A 22,204-nucleotide genomic window follows, 5' to 3' on the forward strand; every position below is an offset into this window, starting at 1 on the left:
AGGGCTCGTTGGCAAAGATGATGAGTTCAGCTTGGGATGTGCTGAGCTTGAGGTACGTGGGAGAATCCAAGTGGAGGGATCCAGGGGCAGCTAGAGACAAGCTGGGCGTGGGGAGAGTGATTGGGCCTCCGTAACACACGGCGGGCAGTTGTGGCTGGGGTCTTGAATGAGGCTGCCCAGGAGAGTGATGAGGACACAGAGCTAAGGGCAGAACTGTGTAGAACACCAGCATGTACGGATTTGCAGAAAGATGGTGAGCTGACTCAGTCTGAGCAGGAGGGACTAGGAGGTAGGAAGGAGCCAGGAGGAAGCATCATGGAAGCCAATGGCTGGGTTTCCTTAGTATGAATCCTACAGCCCTCCGGCAAGGTAGGTTGGATTATCCCTCTTTCAATGGTGAGAAAATTGAGGCTCCAGGGGATTAAGATTCAAGTTCACGCAGCTGGTCAGTGGTAGAGCTGGGATTTGAACTGAGGTCTCCCTAACTCTAAAACCCGATAAGCTATTTCTACTATACCATGTTTAGCAACACAGAGCTTGGCACAAAGTAGATGCTCAGTAAGTGTTTGCTGGCTGGCTGGATGAATACTATTAGCAGCAAAGAAGGCTAAAAGATTTCAACAAACAAGCAAAAAAAACCCTGGAGTGTGCCTGAGAGCATTGTCCACAGAACGGAAGCAGCTTAGAACTTTTTATAGCGTTGCAGACATGGTGATGACAAAGGCTTGCCTTCCTTCAACTGCTCTGTTAACGATCTTTTAAAGTCCTTTCAGAGCAGGGTTTTTTTTTTTTTCTCTCTTCTTTCCATTCTTGCTTGCAAACGAAGGATGATTTTAGAATCCAAGCCTTTTTTATTTTGCTAAAGTACATGATGAGTAAAATGGCCTCCCAGTCAGCACTTTCCAATTTTGAAAGATGCTAAAAACTGATCTTTAAAGGCATGTTTCTCTTCTTTATGCATCAAAGGGCCTTGAGGCCTGCTGGAGAGGCAGGAAGGTGGCACCACCTGCAAGCCTGAGCCTCAGGGCGGAGGGCAGGAAGTGCCTGGGGTGGGGAGCAGGCCGGGGGGCCAGGGCCCCGGCTGGTCTCCTGCAGGCTGCCTGGCACATCCTCCTGTAGCCTGTTCTCGATGGGGCCGGGCCCCGCCTGGATCCCTGTCCCCCAGAGAGCAGCAAGGGCCCCTCACCTGACCCAGGAGGGAGCCTCAGGAAAACGCCCAGTAAATGTTTGTTGAATGAATAAATGAGTCACAGGAGCTGTTGTGCAAGGCACACATCGAGATAATAAGTGCAGTCCTATTTATAGAGTTTTCAAATATAAGTTTTTTGGGGAGTTAAAAACGGGTTGGGAGGAGGTTATAAAATCCTAATACTAGCTAGCACTTATTGGGCCTTCGCTATGTGCCCGGAACTGTGTGAAGCAGTTTATGTGGGTCACGTCAGGGAGTCCTCCCGGAAGGTAGGTACTGCCGTTTTCCACATTCCACAGGTGAGGAAATTGAGGCTAAGATGCATATAGGAGCCACCTGAGGCGCCCTGAGGCTTGTGGGTGGAGCTGAGATTTGAACAAAGCTCAAAACTCAAAGAGACTCTGAAACTCCTTAATTGGGAAGGCTTGTGGGTTCCAGGAAGGTATAGAAAAGTCTAGAATACTGGGGGGGGGGGCGCGCTGCAGTCTTATTTCAGCCACCAATTCCCCTGGGGACCTTAGAAGCTCCTTTCTCTTCCCTGGCCTCAGTTTCCCTGTGTGTCAAGTGAGGAAGAAGATTAGATGCTGTCTCGGTGCCCTGTAGGGTCGGCCTGCCCTTGTTGAAGGAATCAGGGATGCTGCTGGGACCGCTGAGAGCCGCCAGCTTTACAAAGCCTCCAGCCCGTGCAGATTTGTCCCAGGGTGTGCCGTGGAGACCGGGGAGGGCAGCAGGAGCTGAGGGAAAGCTGGCCTCAGAGAGGGCCAGAGCATCCAGGCTGGGCTGGGGTGAGAGGGCAGGGCTCTTGGCTGGGGACCTGGGGGTGCACGAATGTTCTCTGCCCGTGGCCTCAAGCTCTCGAGTGTGCCTGTCCTCCACTCTCCTTCACACACATGTCCTTCTGTCCACAGGGCAATGACGTGAGGATCATCCTCGGCCAGTTTGACCAGAATATGGCAGCAAAAGTGTTCTGTTGTGTAAGTAAAACTTTGGTCGTGTCACTGCGTCTATGGGGAGTTTCACGAAGCTGTTTCTCAGACTCATTCTCACTGCCTGGTCTGAGCGGGATATAGAACTGGAGTCCGGGTTGTTGGAAGCAGAAATGTTATGGTCACTGCTCTTTCCTCTTTGCAGGGAGCTAAACCCCGAGGGTTCAGAACAGTGCAGTCGTGGGAGGACCTAGGGACCTCAGCTGGCCCAACCTCCCCTCCAGCGCCCTGTCTAAGCTAATGCCCTGCCTGTCTTCTTAGCCTTGGAGGTGGGCCGTGTGCACGGCAGGGTGGGAGGGGCCAGCCGTCCCGGCAAGGCTGAGCTACCTCAGAGCCCCCTCCCGGCCCTGGAGCAGGGCTCAGAGTCTCAACTTTAGAATGTTCTCTCAACCATTCAGTATCTACCCCTGAATTCTTTACAATTGTCTGGTGCGTGATAGGCAACAAGGTACCTTTTTATATATTATCTCATTTCATCTTTTCAGTAAACCATGTGACACAACTCACAATTATCATTATCCCACTTTAGAGATAAGAAAATAGAGGCCCAGCTCGTGGCTGAGCCAAGGCTCCATCCCCGTCACCTGATTCCCAGTCCAATCAACTTCTTTCCACATGATGTTCCACCTACGTACTTGTGAGAGTTCTAACACAGGAACCAAGTCTTTCCATTCGGTTGCCCTGGTTCCCTCTCCCCCACCCCAGGTCAGGAGAAGAGTCAACAGAATGAGAGCCCAGTCACGGGAGTCATTGTCTCCCCAATAAGCGCTTCCACTTAGAGTGAGCTTATTCTAGGTGTAGTCTCTAGTGATGGGCCATAGGCCTCCGTTCTCTTTGATCTTTTGTTGATGACTTGGATGAGATTATAAAAAACAGACTTGTAGGAATTTTGGAAGTTGTGAAATATATTGGAAACAGATCCAAGATTGCAAAGAACCCTAACAGGCTGGAATGTTTGCTTCAGTCTAAGGTTAAATCTCATAGCCCTAATAGAAGGTTACATTAGAACAAATCAAGCTGCCTGTGTCCAAGGTGGTAGAGCATAGCTGAGGAGGACTGTGCATTTAGAAGAGAAGAGACTTTGGGGTCTTGGTTGACTTCAGGGTTGCTGTGAGTCACCAAGGTAAGCATAACTCTGAGGAGCCAAGGGGACCTCCAGCTGCATGTCCACACCCAGGGAAGGTGGTCCCTCTGCTGTCTGCTGGAGAGACACTGCCTGGGGTATCCTTCTCAGCTCCTGCTACCCCTTTCCAGAGAGATGCAGGAACTCAAAGTGCACCAGGAGTGAGGACAGAATGGTGACCGGAAGCCACAGTCACACGGGGCTGTTTCATCCCGAAGGCTCAAGAACAAAATGAGAACCTCCTGATCATCTCTCGATTTACTGGGGATCCTGGATGGAGTTGGGAGCTCAGGAGCCAGTCTGCGGCTTAGTTGCTGAATTTGGACTTGTTGTTGACACTTCTGGAGCCTTTGTTTTCTCATCTGTAAAGTGGGGATGATAATAGTACCAGTCTCCTAGGATTGTTGTGGAGATTGAATGAACAGAAACACTGCACGGTGCCTGATGGATAGTGAGCCCTCGGTAAATGTCCGCGGTCTTTTTTTGTTTGTTTATGTAAAGTCTCAGGTGTGTGAGAATGGAACTCACTGCTGGGCTGGTGAGTTTCCTATCTGATGGTCTTTACAAGATGGTATGAAGCATCCTCTGCTCCAGTTAAGGGAAGCAAGGGGTCTTTCCCTATGAAAATCTAAGGATGAACATGAGAAAAATTGAAAAAATGGAGCAAATGGATTTAATACATTTTACTTCAAAACCTTGCTCATAAAATTTTACTCATAAACCTTTATCATAAAACCTTGTACATTACCATCTGAGGTCCCGAAGTGGTCCATTTTAAAAAGGAAAATAGGGGCGCCTGGGTGGCTTCGTCGTTAAGTGTCTTCGGCTCAGGTCATGATCCCAGGGTCCTGGGATCGAGCCCCACATTGGGCTCCCTGCTCAGCGGGAAGCCTGCTTTTCCCTCTCCCACTCGCCCTGCTTGTGTTCCCTCTCTCGCTGTGTCTCTCTCTGTCAAATAAATAAATAAAATCTTAAAAAAAATTAAAAAAATAAAATAAAAAGGAAAATAATGCTCCATATTGGAGAATGGAATCTCTTTTGGGGAAGAAACTGGATTTTATCCCTGTCCCTCCCCACCCTTCACCATATCCCCAAGGCCTTGCAAGCAGCTGGTGCATGGTGGGTCATAACTCCAGGAGAAATAAATTAATAAACATGATCCACAAAGACACCACACGGATTGCTGGCCATCTCCCTTTTTCAAGAACTGGAAACAGACCTCATGCTCCGCTCTGAGCCAAACCCAAGTGGGGGCGTGGCTGTGATTCCACTCTGTGCCATGCACTGGGATGATTTTCCGAGTGGCATTTCCAGCCATGGTTTCTGCTTCAGAACAGACGGTGTGGCTGTCTTCCTCTCGACGCAAAGCCCCAGGCTGCCTGCCTTCCACATGGCGTGGGACACCATCCACTTCGTCATCCTACTTTCCTCTTGTTGGACGGTGGACATTTTGCAATGGGCTCCCTCTTAGAGTCTGCGGGTGGCTTTGGTTGTTGAGAAATTCCTTGCAGGTTTTTTTGTTGGGTATTTATTCGAGACCCTTGGAAGCCATCTGCCCTCTTACGTGGTTAGGAAGGAATTCTTCTGGCAGGTCTGGAAGATCCTGAGGAGAGTCTGCTCCATGTCTTCCTACTGGATCAAGACTGGTGTGTGACAGAGGGAGGGGCTGCTCAGAGCGGAGACCCCTGTGAAAGAGCCTTCCTCTCCTCGTCAGGGTCAGAGTGCAGATCCGGTGGAAACAGCCGTATCTTTGCCATCCAAATGCCGCAGTGCAAACTTTGCAGCATGTTGCTGTGTTCTTGAGATTGGAACCGCCACCCAATGGAAGAGCAGACTCCAGCAAATGCAAGACCTATTTATAGCCCTGTGGCAAAATGTTCATTTGGGCTTCAGCACAGAATGAGCATGTCTCCGTCGCTTTTGTCTTGTCCTCCGCCCTCGGGGGTCTATTCTAAATTCTCAAGCACTCTGGCCTGGGTTCTGGTTTTAGCTCCACCAGCTGTGTGACCTCAGGCAGGTCACCTTACACCTCTGGTCTCCAGCTGCCTCACCTCCAAAATGGAAGCAGCAGTCCTTGCCCCAGCGGCCTCACGGGGTTGGCAAGAGGCTTAAATAAGGCCACGAAAGGAGACCATCATCCCAACTGTGAACTGCCTTCTTGATGTGAGGGTTTATTACTATCATTGGTGTGACCGTAATAGGAAAAGGGAAATGTCCTTCTTGCATGGAAAGGGGAGGAGGCGAAAGGAAACATCATAAAAAGAGGAAACTGGATTTTTAAAAATAATTCATATCATGGTTACCTGTCAGCAACTAATAAGAACCAAAGCAGTCCCTGAGACTGAAGAAGGTGAGCTCAGGACTGCCTGTCGCCACATGGCAGGGCCCACCGGTGGCCACAGGTCCTGAGATCACATTCCTACCAGAGACAGGGAAAATGAAAACTAAAGTGACCAAGGAAGCTGGAAATGTGTTCAGTCGTTCTGCAACCACTTCTTGGGTGCCCTGGGCACACCAGGCACTGTGCCGAGCACCGGAGATCCACAGAAGAGTGGACGCCACCCTACAAAAACTCCCCCTCCAGCAAAGGAGACAGAAAGCATTCCTTTACTCCCAGCTCACATGCTCAGTCCGTCTGAATATGGGAATAGCAGAATGGAGGCCCAGAGCCTTCCCCTCAGGTGCTTTAGATGGTGGATGGTGTATTTAAACCAGTTCACCTACCTTGCAGGGAAGCCTCTTAGACCCTCACTCAAAGTCTATTTACTTTTGCTCTGCACATGTTTAACCACCCAGCCGCCCTGCTTTCCAAGCCATAACAGTTTAAAAGCAGCAAGTTCAGAGAAGACAGGGGCTCAATGGCAGTGAAAAGTGCCACCCTAGACCCAGCAGCATGACTGTGCACGGCCCGTAACAGTGACTGGTGTTCAGAATAAAACCATGCATTACAGAAAGGAGAAGGCAACGAGAAGGAGCTGCTAAAATGTGCCCGGATGTAGTGTTGGCCAGGCATGGTACACATGTCATCTCATTTAATTCTTTACACCAACCCAGTGAGATAGGCTTTGCTTTCCACAGGCTAGAGATGGGAAAAGTGAGACCCGAGGAGTTGGGCACCAGAGTTACCCAGCTGGTATGTGGCAGAGAATCTGGTGCTGCTTGACTGTAATCTCCCTTTTTGTTTGTTTGAGAAGGTCAGTAGGAAAATGTTTATCTTCATCAAAACTGAATAACATTCTAAACAAAATCTATTGTCACTCAAATGGGCTGAGCTTCTATTTTCTGGAAAATTCACTCACAAGGAACAGCTCCTAATGAGACAAGGGCAGGTCAAAGAGCTGTCACAGCAGATCCCTGGGCGGCTTCTGACTTCCTGCTCTGTGCTGTCTCTAAGTTATCACGAGGTCTTTGTCCTCAGAGAGTGATGCAGGTCTGCCTCTGTGTCTGCTTAGAAGTCCTGTTGTCCTTACTGTGTATCTGTTGATTCCTACCTAACATACATTCCTAATAAGGGCGGCACTCTTCTTGCCTCAACCTGAAAGCTTCCAAAAAGTTTTGTTTTATTTATTTTGCTAAGATAAGAGGGGAACTTCCAAAAATGGACTTTGAATCTTGTCCCCTTGACTTAGCTGTATGTGTTCGGGCAAATCCCTCAATCTCGGAGCCTCAATTTCATCATCTATAAGTTAGAAATAATAATGCATACCTCATAGGGTTGTTGTGAGAATAAAATAAGATAATGTGTATAATTGGCCAAGCACAATAGGGGCTCAAGATATGTGAGTTCCTCCTTTCCTATGAAGGATGAGAGTTGTAAAGTCTCACAGGTTCTGCCGTTCATACAGTGACCTGGGATCACTGGGATGAGCCTTTTGTTCAAAAATCTAGCCCCCCAACAGATCTCAGATTATCTTTTCTTCAAAAGAAAGATTCTTTGGACTAAATCCCATTTATTAGAGGGAAGATCAGGAGATTGCCTCCCTTTATTGAACTGGGATTTTATCCTGTAATTGAAATATGAGGGCTGTGTTTTCTACAACAGTTGTGATGGGGCAACATTATAATGTAGCTGCTGGAAAAATGACTATGATCTGAGGCTGCATTATGAGAAGTATATTATCTAGAATTGGGGAGGTCAAGGTCCCATATCATCAGAGGAGTCTAGAGAAAACACAGTGTGATCACTGCCTTGAAGTAGTTGAAGGGCTCTTTCATTAAATAATTTCAGTTTAATCTCCAGAGGCTTCACTGAACCAAGGAGATGAGGCCATGGAGATGGTATCTGAGCTTAAGTTAAGGAACAAACATTTTAACTCACATTTATCCCAGTGAGATGCTCCACTGCCCATGCTGCAGGATGGGCTTTCTTAGGTGTTAAGAGAATTCTAGAAGAGTCGCTTCCCCAGATGTAGGAATGGGGGGGGATCTCTCCCCCAACTCTCAGACTTGACTGTAACTTTTCTCTAATGTACAGAGGCCATTAGGGTCTCTGGCCCACCCTGCTGTGGACAGAGCCTGGCTAACAACCCAGAGCCTAAGTGGAGGGCAACCAGAAGCTTCCTGGAGTCCAAAGCAATCCTGCAGGCTCCCCTGCCACGTCCTCTTGGCCTCTGTGCTGTCTCTGTTGTAGGCCAAGGAGCCCAACGGGGCATGGCATGAACTGTTTCCCAATGTGTTCATGGCTCTCCAGGAATGTACTGCAGGATCATTTAAGGGTCATGTTTTAAAATGTGCACAGTTCATCACAGTACACAGAGAGCATCTGTTGCAATGATCACGTGATTTTTATCTTTAATTCCACTAATGTGATGTATTACATTTATTCATTTGTGTATGTTGAACCATCCTTGCATCCCAGGGATAAAGGCCACTTGGTCATAGTGTATAATCTTTCTAACGTGTTCTTGAATTCAGTTTGCCAATATGTTGTTGAGAATTTTTGCCACAATATTCATCAGAGATATCCGTCTATAGTTTTCTTTTCTTATAGTGTCCTTATCTGGCTTTGGTCAGGCCCTCATGTTTCAATTTTTATTCAGTGTTTATTATTTTATTATATATGTTTCCAATAAACTACCTTGGGTCTATTGAGAGATGATGAGGAAAGATAACAAAGCGAAGAATAGAAAAATTAATAAACCCTCTGGTAAGAGGAGGCCTGAGCTCCCTTCACCGGTCTCACAGGGCACAAGGCCTTGAACAAATGTTTAACTCTTGGTACCTTCATGGTCAACCCATCTGTTGCAGGCATATGAGGAGAACATGTATGGTAGCAAATACCAGTGGATCATCCCGGGCTGGTATGAGCCTTTGTGGTGGGAGCAGGTGCGCACAGAAGCCAACTCATCCCGTTGTCTCCGGAAGAATCTGCTTGCTGCCATGGAGGGCTACATCGGCGTGGACTTCGAGCCCCTGAGCTCCAAGCAGATCAAGACCATCTCAGGAAAGGTCAGTGCCATGGTCTGCCCACTTCAGCCCCCAGGCCCATCTCTTTTGATCATCTTGTCTGATGATGTTGGTACAAAGTGCCCAGATCTTGTTCTGGCCTCTGCTGTGTGACTTTGAGCAAATCACTTGACCTCTCTGAGCCTGTTAAATGGGGATAGCCAGACCTCTACTGCATGCTCCTCTAAGGAACTTGAGAATCAAATGAGGTAAGGGTGCTTTGTAAGCACAAAACACGTAAGCAATGGAGTCATGATTTTGACAGCACCAACTACCGGCCCGGTGTTTCAGACTTTGTCGGGCTTTCACTCCATGTACCTCGGACCTGGAATGTCATTTCTCAGGCTCACTGGTGCTCCTGTCAGCCTAGAGGAGAGGACAGACCCCCTCAAGTAGACTTTGGGAAACATGAGCTGTAGACCAGCCAGACTGGCTTGAACCCCATTTTGCCACTTACCAGGTGTGTGAACTTGAGCTTGAGTTGTCCAAGCCATGGAGTCTTCATCTGTACAATAGGGTAGAAATACCCTCCTCTGGTGGCAGATTGTGCAATGTGACTGGCATGGTGCCCGGTCCCTCAGTGCTGTCATTCCTGGGAGCAGGACCTTGGACAGGGCGCTCCACATGTTCCCATGGGCGTTACTAACCCCTGCCACCCCCCCTACCCCCCCACCCCGCTTATCCCGGAGAGCTGCAAGAGGGCCAGGTAATGTGACATACGTAAAAGTATTTCAGAAGTACACTGTTACCTGTCAGTGTAAATGTTATCAAGAATCAGGGGATGGCGGCCCTGGTGAACGAAGACGGTTCTATCTCATAGTCCTAACTGCCAGCCAGTATCGAGGAGAGCGGTGCACACAATTCCCTTCTGTCTTCTCTGAGCTCAGATGGTTCCTTTCTCCACCCGACCCCAGTTCCACCGAAGGAATTAAACTTCATGGCAAAGCTATATAAAATTTTTGTATATAATTTTTTAGCTATTATTTAATCTCTATCAGAGCCAGCTCTATAAGAATGATTTATTGATTTCTCAAAAAAAATGGCAAATCATGAGGACACATTTTGTAAACAACTCTTTAGATCATGCTGGCACCTGAGGGATGCTGGAAAAACACTCTGGCTAGAAAATGTTGGAAGAAATATTTTCATGCAAAAATCAATGAGCATACAGAAAGTTTTCTGAGATGCTGAATAATGTGCAGAAAGAACTCATTTTATTTCAGTAAGTATTATTTTTAAAGACGTCAAAGTTTGTAGTTTATTAGCAGAAATTTGAGTCTAGGGACACCCTGGACTCTAATCTCAAAATAATATAAAATTTGAGGAAAATACAAAAACTAAGAAAAAAAATTCCACACCCGCAGACAGCATAACTGAACGGAGGACTTTAGGAGACCAAAGACAGAAATGATTACACACAAAATCTGTGAGCGTAAGGGTCGTAAGACACCATGAGAAGGGCCTTGAATGTCGTTCCAAGGAGCATGGATATTACTGGGTGGGTGAGCAATGCACGGATATGAGCAGTACACAGGAATGCGTTTTAGGAAGTTCATTTTTTGCAGTATCTTTTAGAGGTGGTGCTCTGACTTTATAACATCTCCCAGGTCACTGACCTGCATTTTAATTTTCTTCATTTTAATGGTTTTTATTTAGGACTGGTGCTGAGGCTGACCTCACCCCCATAACTCTGTGCCTGGGAATGGAACACTTTGTGGGTATTCCTGGGGTTGTTCACTTCACCCCACAGTGTGGGGAGCAGCTTCCAAAATTCCAGGACACCCAGCCCCTGCCTCTGAAGTGTTTGAAGCAAGAGACACCATTTCTTACATTATCCTGAGGTTACAAGATGATTGAAGTTATGCAAGAAAATCTGAGGCATCTGCGTCTTGAAATCAGAGTTTTAGGGCTCTCCTACAGATTATCTAGACCAACCTCCCATCAGATTCTCAGATCCTTCCAGTAGCAGAGGACTCACTACTTCTCCCTGAATTTCCCCCACTGGTCCCTCAGGGCCCACACAGGTCCTATGGATGGTGACCATCTCCCCAGCGACAATCCTTGTCCAAATTAAACAGCCCCAGTCCCTCCAGTTGTAATTCACATGCCTAGTGCAGAACCTAAGGGCAAAATTTAAGGCAATGCTAAAAACCTCAGTAATCAAGATGAAAAGTATTGTAATGCAATATTTTTTTTAAAAACTCAAAATTAACACACACAAAAAAAATCTGTGATGAACAAAACGTCAACATTTTAAACAAAGGTAAGATTCACAGGACTGGGATTAGGGAGAACTAAGTGATTTAAGTCACACAATTGCAAGACTGGATCTTGTCTTTATTTAAAATGTTGATGTTTTGTTCATCATGGATTTTTTTTTTTTTTGCATTCGTTTTGATTTTTAAAAATACTGCCTTAAAATGTCATTTCTCTTGATTAATGAGGTATTTGGCTCCCTCTTCGTTTTCACACCTTGCTCGTCTTCCCCCCAGTCCTGGCCCTGAACAGGTTGTGTTTATCAAACTCCTTCCCCACTCAGCCCATCCTCTGTGCTTGTTCTTGTTGAATGCTCTCTCCCTGGGGTGTGGGGCCCACGGTTGAATAAAGCATTCTTATTTGTGGTCTGACCACAGCCAAGTTCCCCTACTCATCTCCAAGAATATATGGTCAAAGGAAGGTCTAGAGAGGTGGGAAATAGTTCTTGAATTTGAATTTGTGTTATACATGACTGCTGGGGACTGTGCTCAGTCTGGCACAGGCTGCTGAGCTGAGGTGTATATTTTGGGGTCCATCGGTGTCCATGAAGATAAGCAGACACTTGTAGAAGCAAGTCAGTGAGCTCTTGCCATCCATATTAGGGAAGCTAAGCAGCAGAAATGGGAAGGGTCATACCCAAGATCCTTGTAGTGGGTTGAATAGTGGCCCCTAAAAAGATAGGTCAGTGTCCTAACCCTTGGAACCTGTGAACATGACCTTATTTGGGAAAAGCATCTTTGCAGATATAATTAATTTAGGAATCTTGAGATGAGGTCATCCTGGACTACCTGGGTAAACCCTAAATGCAATGGCGAGGGTCCTTAATAAGAGAAAGGCAAAGGGAGGTTTGCCACATGAAGGTGGTCATGTGACGGCGCAGGCAGAAACTGGAGTGATGCCACCACGAGAGAGAGAATGCCAAGGATAGCCGGCAGCCACCAGGAGCTAGGAGAGAAGCATGGGATGGATTCTCCCTCAGAGCCTCCAGAGGGAACCAGCCCTGCCGACACCTGAGTTTTGGACTCCCGGCCTCCAGAACTGGGAGAGAATAAACTTCTGTTGTTTCAAGCCACTCTGTTTGTCGAAATCTGCCATGGCAGCCCCAGGAAACTGATACAGTCACCCAGCAGGTCAGAGACAGCCCCAGGACCTGAAGCCAGGACGGCTTGTTCCCTACCCAGAGCCCCTTCCCCTCTGCCATGCTCTCCGCCCAAGACTTGTGACAAGCTTAGAACAGAATGCACTGAAATCAGCCTTTTCTGTCTCAGCCAGCCACCACTAGTAGGTGGCATACAGGAGAGCATGGGTCTGGTGCTCAGGAGATCTGGCACAAATCCTGGCATTCCCACCAATTAATCTGCCTCCAACAGTTAGTCATTCTCCTCCCCCCACCCCCACCCCAGCCTCAGTTTCCCAACTGAAAAGGAGAGATTTGGACCAGATAACTCCTGGGTTCCTCTCACAGCTAAGTCCTCTGGCTCTGTGTGAATATGGTGCTGGGTTCTTACAGTGTGCTGTGTGACTTGGCTGTAATGTCGCTTAAACCTTGGGATCCCTGGGATAAAGGTGACTGCTGGTAGAGAAAGTTGTAAAATCAGGCAACAGTGGCCCCTCTTGGAATGTGTTCTCTGAGGTGTCCCCTCCCATACACCTGTTGCCAGGCAGGCCATCCCCAACTCTTTCACTGGCACCCAGGAGAGTTCTAGTAGGAGGAATAACAAGGCCTTGGTCTCCAGAGTACATTCATCAGTCTCTTCCTATTAGAATTTCCAATGATGAGACAAATTCAGACCTTCGGGCTTCCCCGAACACATCCAGAGCTCAGTCTTCTGGAACCTCATGAGGACAGTCTCTGGGCACTTGCTTTGGCTCTACTCACTGAGACTCCCCATTACCTCTCCGCTCCTCCATAGGAACTCTTTGACATTGGTGATTTCCGTCGTCAGCTTTCCCTTTCCAATGTCCCGTTAGGCTTGTTTCCATTGTGAGCCTTTACAACTCTGGCCAGGTTTCTCTGGTGATGGCTCAGCCTCTCTGGACATTTTTCCCATTCTCCTGCTGAGACAGCTGGACCAAGGCACCAGATGGAGATGTTCACAGAACCCTGGAATCACTGGGGACCTCAGAGGCCCCAATCCCCCATCAAATGCACAGGCTCATTCTTTGGAAGAGTTTTGTAATGTTTTCTGGCAAGAAGCTTCTGCAACCACCCGTGACTGTTGATTTAACAGTGCAGAAATGGAGGAAACACAAATCAAGTGAGTCCTTAGTGGAGAGCCAATGACCCAGGAAAAGCTGCACCCATCTCATCGTCACTGCCAAGTGAGCTCCCTGACAAAGAACGTGGAACTTCTGGGAAGCTCTGGGGTCTAAAGAGGAGGAAGGGAAGGGGCCATGGAAAAGTAGGCGTGCTCCCTGGGGAGGTCATCCTTCACAAGGCCACTGCCTCTGCCTCCCACCTTCCCCACAAAGCTCCTGTTCCCTTTGCTTCTTCTGCCTCCCACCTTCCCCACAAAGCTCCTGTTCCCCTTGCTTCCCTAGGAATTCACTTCAATGGGGGACAGGTAGTGTAGCAGAGGAACATGGGCTCCAGAGGAAAGGTGTGGTAGTCTCTGGAGGGTCATAAGTAATAAGGGCACTGGCTAGATTTGAATTTTGGCCCCACCACTTCCCAACTAGGAGACTGAAAGATAGCTAGTTGTCCATACCGATATCCATAGCCCCCCGGTGTACCTCAGTAACACAACTTTGGTTTTTAAGTAGGTATGTTGCCACCCAGCTGAAAAGGGACATTTCCCAGCTTCCCATGTAGCTAGATATGGCCAGGATTCTAAGTCTGGCCAAGGAATATAAGTAGGAGTGTTATATGGGATTTCTGGAAGTCTCCTTTAAGGGGAGAGCTTGCCCTTCTTTTCCTTTCTCCTTAATGTTAGCTGGAATGTGGATGGGATGGTTAGAGTTCTGGCAGCCATCTTGGCTCAAGAAGTGACCGTGACAAGGAAGCTTCATTCTAGGGTAGTGTTGCATACAGGTAGGAGCTGGGTCCCTGATTACACTATGGAGCTGCCATGGCAGCCATGCACTGCCAACGTATGGACATCTTTTATGTGAGAGAAAAATAAACCATCTCTAAGTCACTGATAATTTTTTTTCAGTTATATGCAGCTGAATTGGGTGACATAGTGATAGTGATACAATGACATTGGGCAAGTCATTTGACTTTTCTGAAATTGTTTCTCATCTACAATATTGGGGTAATAATACCTTTTATAAGATTTATAAGAATTAGATAAAGTAAAGCAGAGAAAAGTATCTTGCAGAGTGCCAAACACATAATAGGTGCTTGACAAATTGTGGTCTCTTCATTAGCACAGCAGCCTCAGAGCTGGGGAAAGGAGCAGTGAGTCAGTTTACACACACATATACACAAATCTGCTCTGGCTTATTGTTGGGATTTTACTGAATTTGTAGGTTGATGCAGGAAAAATTGACTTAATAATATATGAACATGAATTTTGTATATCCCTGCATTTACCAAGGTCATTTTTAATTTCTCTCAGAAATGTTTTGTAATTTTCTGTATGGAATTCTTGCACATACTGTGTTTGGTTTATTTCTAGGTATTTGAGGTATTTTGGTGAATATATGTGCAAATTACTATTGGGTGCATACGTAGGGGTGGAATTTCTGAGTCACAGGTATGCATATGTTCAGCTTTAGTAGACCCTGCCAAACAGATTTCTAAAGTGGTTGTACCAATTTACACACCCACCAGCAGTGATTGAGAGCTCCAGTTGGTTCACATGCTCACCAACATTTGGTATTGTCGGCTTTTTAATTTTAGCCAATCTAGTGGGTGTGTAGTGGTATTTCATTTGAGTTTTAATATACATTTCTCCAATGACTAATGAAGTCAAATATCTTTCCATATCTTTACTGGCCATTTTGATACCCTCTTTTACAAATTTCCTGTTCAAGTCTTTTGCCCATTTTTTCTACTTGGATTCTCTGCCTATTTCTTATTGATTTGTAGTTCTTTTTAAATTCTGCATATGAATCCTTGGATGGTTATATGTATTATTTATATCTTCCTCCATTCTTGAACTTACACCTTCACTTCCTTAATGATGTATTTGGGTGAACAGAAATTCTTAATTTTAATGTAGTCCAGTTTATTCATCTTCTTTATGATTAGTATATCTGTGTTCTATTTAAACATCTTTGCCTACCCACAATCATGAAAATATTTTCCTATCTTTTAGAAGTTTTTTTTTCCTTTTCACATTTAGATATAGAATCCACATGAAATTGATTTTATGTATGGTGTGAGGTAAGATCAAGATTCATTTTCTGCCCATATGGATAACCAGTTGATTCAGGACCACTTATTGAAAAGTCCATCATCCTCACCATCCACCCACCCCCATGCTATAGTGACAACTTTGTCATAAATTAATCATTGTATATAATGTGGATCTGTTCCTGAACTTTCCATTCTCTTCCATTGGTCCATTTCCTTATCCATTAACCAATACCACTGTCTTAATAACTAAAACCTTATTATATAAGACCTGATACCTAGTCATGTAATCTTTCAACTTTGTTCTTCTTCTTTAAGATTTTCCTGGATGTTCCTGGCCCTGATGTCATTTTTCATTTAGATCTACTCACATATTCACACTTTCCATTACTTCTCATTCCTTCCTGCATTTCTGTTCTTCTGTTTATGATCACTTTCATTCTGCCTGAAGAACTCCTCTTGGTCTTTCTTTTACTGCAGGTTGGCTAGAGACAAATTCTCTCCGTTTCTGGTTCTCTGAAATTTTCTTTCTTTTGTCTTTAATTTTGAGGTGTAGAATTCTAGATAGTCCATTATTTGTCTTCTGGCTTCCATTGTTTCTATTAAGTCAGGTCTTCTGAAGGTAATGCATCTTCCTTTCTCTAACTACTTTTAAGATTTTGTCTTTGCTTTGGTCTTCAGCAATTTTACTATGCTGTACTAAAATGAGGCTTTCTTTGGGCTTATCTTGATTGTAGTTCACAGAGTTCATACAACTTCATGAATCTGTGGATTGATACGTGTTTGGAGAGATTCTAGCATAATATCCTTTTAAATATTGTTTCTCCCTGTTCTTTCTTTCCTTGCATTCCAAGACAACAATTATATATGTGAGACATTTTCAACATATTCCATATATCTTATGTTTGTTTCTTATTTTCTACTCTTTTTTTTCCCATCTGTGTTTCAGTCTGAATATTTATTAACTATTTACCACTACTACCCTTTCTTCTAGTTCACTAACCTACTTTCTGCTCTGTCTAATATGCTGCTTCATCCATCTATTGAGTTAATTTCAGTTGTCGTATTTTTTCATTTTTAGACTCTTCATTTTATTCTCTCTTTTTTTTTTTTCATAGCTTCCAATTCTCTGGTAATATTCTGTATCTTTTCATCTATTTTTTTGAACACATAAATGTTCCTCTTTTAAAGTCATGTCTAATAACTTCAAGATTTGGATCATCTGTGAGTCTGTTTCTGTTGTCTATTTTTCTTCTTTCCTTTATTCTTTCCTTCCTTATGCCCTTCCTTACTTTTTGCCTGCCTGCCTGCCTGCCTTCCTTCCTTCCTTCCTTCCTTTTCTCTTTTTATTATTTGGTCCTATTTCCTGGTGTACCTGTTACATTTTATTAATATAATTGGAGATGAAAAAATATAGAGACTACAGATGGTGTTATCTTTCTTCAGAGAAGATTTATTTCTCTTTAAGAAGGTAGCTAGACTAGGGGAAGATCACCTAATCCAATCAAGAATTGATTGGATTCCAATTGAATGATTCCAGTCTTGGTTTTATTTTTTGTTTTTGTTTTAAAGATTTTATTTATTTATTTGACAGAGACAGACACAGCGAGAGAGGGAATACAAGCAGGGGGGTGGGAGAGGGAGAGGGAGAAGCAGGCCTCATGCTGAGCAGGGAGCCTGATGCGGGGCTCCATCCCAGGACCCTGGGATCATGACCTGAGCCGAAGGCAGACGCCTAACAACTGAGCCACCCAGGCACCCCTTGGTTTTGGTTTTTATAGACCTGGTCTCTTTTGGTTTGCTCTTACTCCTAGTGTTTGCCCTTCATTGTTATCAGCTGAAATCCTGGGGTGTTTACTGGCCCTGGAGTTCAACTTTTGTCTTCCCTGATACTGTGAGACTCCAAACACTTCTGTTTCATTTCTAAACCCCTCAGCCACTGCTTTTTCTTGGCTTCTCAGCCTCTTGCTTTATGCAGCTTAGTTATCATGAAGTATTTCAAGTGCAAAGGCCAGTCTGAATACTGGGCTCACTTTTCTGTGCTGCTTTTTCCTCTAACACCTTGGTCCTACAAGCCTTGCTATCCTGATAACCCTGAACTGTAGTTTTTTGTCTTGCCCTCCCTGTGGGACTCTGACCCAGTGCTTTGTTTTCTTGCAATTAACTTTCCTACCTACAAATCAGCAAATGCCTCCAGGGGAAACAGCAAAGATTGCTGGACTCTTCTCAAAGTATTCTCTTCTTTCCAGCATCTTGCTCCTCAAGTCCTAGATGTCCTGGTTGCTCTATGATGCCTTTGAATAGCTATTTTTATGTTTTATTCTGCTTCTCTGAATGTTCTTCATGGGAGCTTTGGTCTGATATAAGCCATTTCATCACCGTCAGAGTGGAAGTGTGAACTGAGACGATTTTGCTTCAAAGGTAGAAAACAGCACCCTGGGGACAGGGTAGCCTGCCACTGCCTTCAGCTCTGAGGGGCTGTTATGCATAAGAGGGAACAGCCATGTTTACCGCAGCTCCACAGGGAGACACTGCATGCAGAATACAGGTCATAGGGAGGTGCTGCAGATGCTGCATCCAGAACACAAATCTCCTAGATGGCAAGCACTCCTTAAGTGGAAGCTCTTTCTGAAGAGAGGGTGAGCTTCTCAGCCCTGGAGGAGTCTAAGATGGAGTTCAGCAAACATCTAGAAGTTAGTATTGAGAAGATCCAATAATCGGATTGTAGGAGGGACTTAATCAGTGGTAACCGATTGTATATTCTTGAGATCTTAGAAGGTTGATAGAAATACAGATTCTGAAATTATCCCATAGACATACTGAATCAAAATGTAGGGCTCTGGCGTCTGCATTTAACAAGGTCCCCAGGCGATCTGCAGACTGGGGTACAGGAACAAGGAGACTAAATAACTCCCCCTAGTGTACCTCCCAAATGAGACTCTGGGATTCCAAAATCCCACAGGGGATGCTAGAGAGAAACTCTGCCAGTTTTGCCACTCTGGGGATGGCAGCTGGAGATGTGGAAGGGGATGGGTTCTTCACCTTCTGCTGTCTTCTGTCCATGAGGCTCCTCTCTCCCTGAAAGCAGGACTCTGCTTGGTTCTGTTGGAATGACAGACCCATAAGGTTTAGTCACATTGTGGGTTAGCAAGCTTGTGTGGGCTAGCCTGGGAGCCTAACCACTATTTATAACATAGTTTCTGTGGAAAAATATGTTCCAAGTTCCAACAACTGCCTTTCAAAAATATGCTGGAGCACAACCTGTCAGTAATTGGGACTATCTATATAAAGTTATTTGCTCAGAAACTTTTAGCATCTCATGATAAACCTGACCTCAGAGAAGGAGTAATTAATCAGCCTTCAGTGTCAGCTCTACAATGGAAGAAATTCTTCTGCCCTGAATAATCAGAGGCCTGCTTGAAGAACAACTACTACTTTTTCTCAGACAATTGTGAGAGTGTTTCTTCCTGCTGTCATTGTTTTGCCCAAGGGAGATTGGTGCTGGCTTCACCTGGGAAGTGATGAATGGCCTGGGATATAATGTGGTGGCAATGACTTCAACTCAGTGCTTTGCTAAGACAGTGAGAATGAGGTCACCTTGCGGGGCTTAGCTACACCTGTCCCATTCCAAGGACTCTTCCCACAGAAATGAGGTCAACAGCCATATTTCCATTGTTCTCCTCCTACCTCCTGCCCCCCACCCCCTGGGTGAAGAACAGTGTTAAGAGAAAGATGTGGATTTATAAGTACACATGTAAAAAGTATACATAGGGGCTTGTGTTTGCTCCAAGGTCAAACTGAATAAATGATATTATTTTGTTCCCCCTACTGTCTCCACAAAAAATGACCCCAGTAAACGACATTAAGGAAGTTAAAAGATTATACTCATTTATCCCTTGGTGAGACCACACTGAGAACGTTTGCCTCAGGTCTGGGCCCCTGACTTTAAAAGGTCATAGGAACCTTGAAGGGTGACCCAGTGGCATGTTCTGGGTAGGAAAGAGGTCTGGAAACATCATCTGAATATAATTATTAGGTTGAAAAAACAGGACTCCAATACAGACACCAGCAGCCTTCGATGCTTTTGTATTAATCAGAGAAAGCTCACAGGAGCAAAATCCAGGAGAGAAGAAGTCAAGGGGGCCTCAGAACTTTTATACTTAAAGCAATTAGAGAAAACAAATTCAAGTAATTTGTAATACTTTTAACATAGCCAATAGCTAAATTAATAACCAGAAATAGACCCAAATCATCTTTAAAAATCAAAGAAAATATAGTCAAATAGTAAAAGATGGAAAAATAATAAGAATGCACTTAAACAAAACATTGACAGGTGTGACTATCACCATAACATTTATGGTAGAAAAAAGAAAAGCACCTAAGAAATAAAAATTGCCTATCCGTACTCGAAAGGAGCTCACTCTACTCATTAGAGAGATGCAAATTAAAATTAAAAGGGGATGCACTTTTTTTTTCTTAACCTAACAAACTGAAGATTTTTAACATTGTAATAGCTATTATTGTCAAGGATGCAGGGAAACGGGTACTTTCATACCCAGGGGGATTTTAATTTCTCATATTTGGGGAGACTATCTTGGCCCAGATATGGATGAATCGTGTTTAAGTTTGTTATACTCTTTGCCTCAGCAATTATACTTCTGGGAATTTATTCTGAAAAAAATAAGTACCAGTATGTGTTCAGAAAATTTAGATACAAGGATGCTTTTTGTAGTCCTATAATTGGGACAAATTCAAAACAGCCTAAATGTCCAATAATTGGAGATTGGTTAAGGAAGTAAGGTAGGGCGTGCATGCACCCGAGAACTGTTGGCCCCCCTCAGCACAGATGTCAACGCAACCTGGGCTCCTCGGGGCATCCTGGGTGGCCGGGTCCAGTCAGCCACCTCTACTGTTAGTAACAGTGGGTGACATTTGTGGTGCAGCAGCATGTCCTGGACACTAGGCTGGGCACTTTGCACGCGTCATGTCACTGAATCCGCATGGCCACCCAGCAAGGGAGGACACAGAGACCTGGAGGAGGTAAGACCTTGCCCCACATCACACTTAGCAAACCACAGAGCCAAAGCTGGAGGGCAGGCTTGCCTGCTTCCAAATCCTCTGTCCTTACCACTGTGCCAGGCTCCTACCTATGTTGCCAAGAGGAAACTTCCAGATCACCTGATCCCACCTCCTCATTTTTCAGATGGAGAAATTGAGGCTTGGGAAGGATCTCTGTCGGTATCGCCATGTTCTGGTGATACCTCAGCGATCAAGACAGAAAACATCTTGACCCCATGGAGCTTAATTCTAGTTGTGGGAGGGAGGGGAGGAGGAGGGAGGGCTGGAACAACAGACAATGGGCAAACAGATGCATAAGTAGGAAAGTTGCAGGCAGTGAAAAGTGCAGTTAAGAAGATCAAACCAGTGGATAGAGAATGCCTGGGGTGAGGGGTTTTTAGAAAGGGTGGGTCAGGGAAGCCACCCCTGAGAAGTGACAAGTGTTGACATTTGAATGCGGAGAATATCATGCAACGAGCTGGGGAAGCTTTCTGGCAGAGGAAACAGCTGGTGCAAAAGCCCTGAGGTACGAACAAACTTGATGTGATCAAAGGACCCAAGAGGTCTAAGGGAGAGAGTGCGCCTCATAAGGGACCCCGCATGCTCCGCGGGGAGGAGGGAGGAGGGTGGAGAGCTGAGAGCGGGAGGGTGGAGGGTATGAGGGACAGTGAGGAGCCGCTAAAGGCCCTGAGTGAGGCTAGAGACAGAGACAGTGCTGCCTCCTTGAGGAACCCTTGGATTTAGGAGCTTCTGCTGTGTGTTTTGAGTGATGAACAAATGTGATGGCTGGACATGACACATTTCCAAGGAAAACTGTCAACAGGGATAAGACCTGAGTCATCCAGTGGGAGCTGAAGCAAAGAAGGAGGGAGCGCTCTTGCTGGGAGACCAGCATTCCCGGTTGGCCAGGCAGAATTCCTCACCTACAGGGTCCACAATTGGAGGCACTTGGCTGTCCCCAGGCACGTGTGAGTGAACCAAGGGCAAGAGACTCACCCCGGCTCCAGCCACGAGACCCAGCCCTCGAGGGCTCAGCCTCACCACCCTTCTTGGGCACTAGACCCGGTTTCTACATGTGATTTGTTCGCAAAGAGATTTTTTCTGAAGACTAAGCCATGGGCTCTGATGACATTTCTGGCAGAGGAGTTCAGAAGTGACTTGAGAGGCCCATGGAAAGGTTGAGGGTGATGGGTTTCCCTGGGGTGGCATCCCTTTGGATGTGTAAGCCTCAGCAACTGGAGTAAAAAGGTTTTCATGACTTTATGGCTACAATCAGAATGTTAGTATCACCAATGAAATTCTTTTCTGAAATTCAGTTCAATGGGAGGAAAAAAATGCTTTTTTACAAAATGCTGAATTATTCACAGACCTTGCTGTATTACAGAAGAGGAAAGAGGAGGGGCACATTATAGGGTCAGGACAGCCCTTACATCTGGGCACTTGGGACAGGCCCTGGGCCCCATGCTCTAGGCAGGCCTCGCTCGGGCCCCAGGGGCTCAGAATCCACAAGCCATTGGGACATACCCCCCACCCCTGAGCCTCCAACCCCTCCCTCCTACATCACACCCTGAATGCCCTGCCCAAACAGCTGGAACCACTTCCAGAGCCAGGGAGCCTCTTGCCAGGGCCGGCCCTCCTGAGGCTGAGCTGCACTTCTGGGGTAGTTAAAGGTCTCTGATGTTGGAAGGGGAGGAGGTGTGCACCGAGATTGGCTGGGCTGCAGGGGTGGGCCCCACGGCAAGGCCGGCTCCCCCTGTGCCTCTGTGTCCCGCCTGAAGCTCGGAGGAGCCCCGGAATGCTGAATTCAAACTTGCCCTTCCAGATCATTAGGAAGATATATTCATTAT

General features: G+C 45.8%; 1 protein-coding gene across 1 annotated transcript in view; it reads left to right on the top strand.

Moving 5' to 3' along the window:
* GABBR2 (gamma-aminobutyric acid type B receptor subunit 2) overlaps positions 1-22,204 on the top strand; it is a 233,141-nt gene that overhangs the window by 76,496 nt on the left and 134,441 nt on the right. Inside the window, exons 4-5 of the mRNA XM_035016224.1 lie at positions 2,098-2,163; positions 8,546-8,746. Coding sequence (XP_034872115.1) covers positions 2,098-2,163; positions 8,546-8,746 — 267 coding nt within the window. The remainder of the gene's footprint in view (positions 1-2,097; positions 2,164-8,545; positions 8,747-22,204) is intronic.

The sequence above is a fragment of the Mirounga leonina genome, unplaced genomic scaffold, assembly GCF_011800145.1.
Source record: "Mirounga leonina isolate KUSES-001 unplaced genomic scaffold, KU_Mleo_1.0 Mir_170, whole genome shotgun sequence".
In the NCBI taxonomy this organism is placed as follows: Eukaryota; Metazoa; Chordata; class Mammalia; order Carnivora; family Phocidae; genus Mirounga; species Mirounga leonina.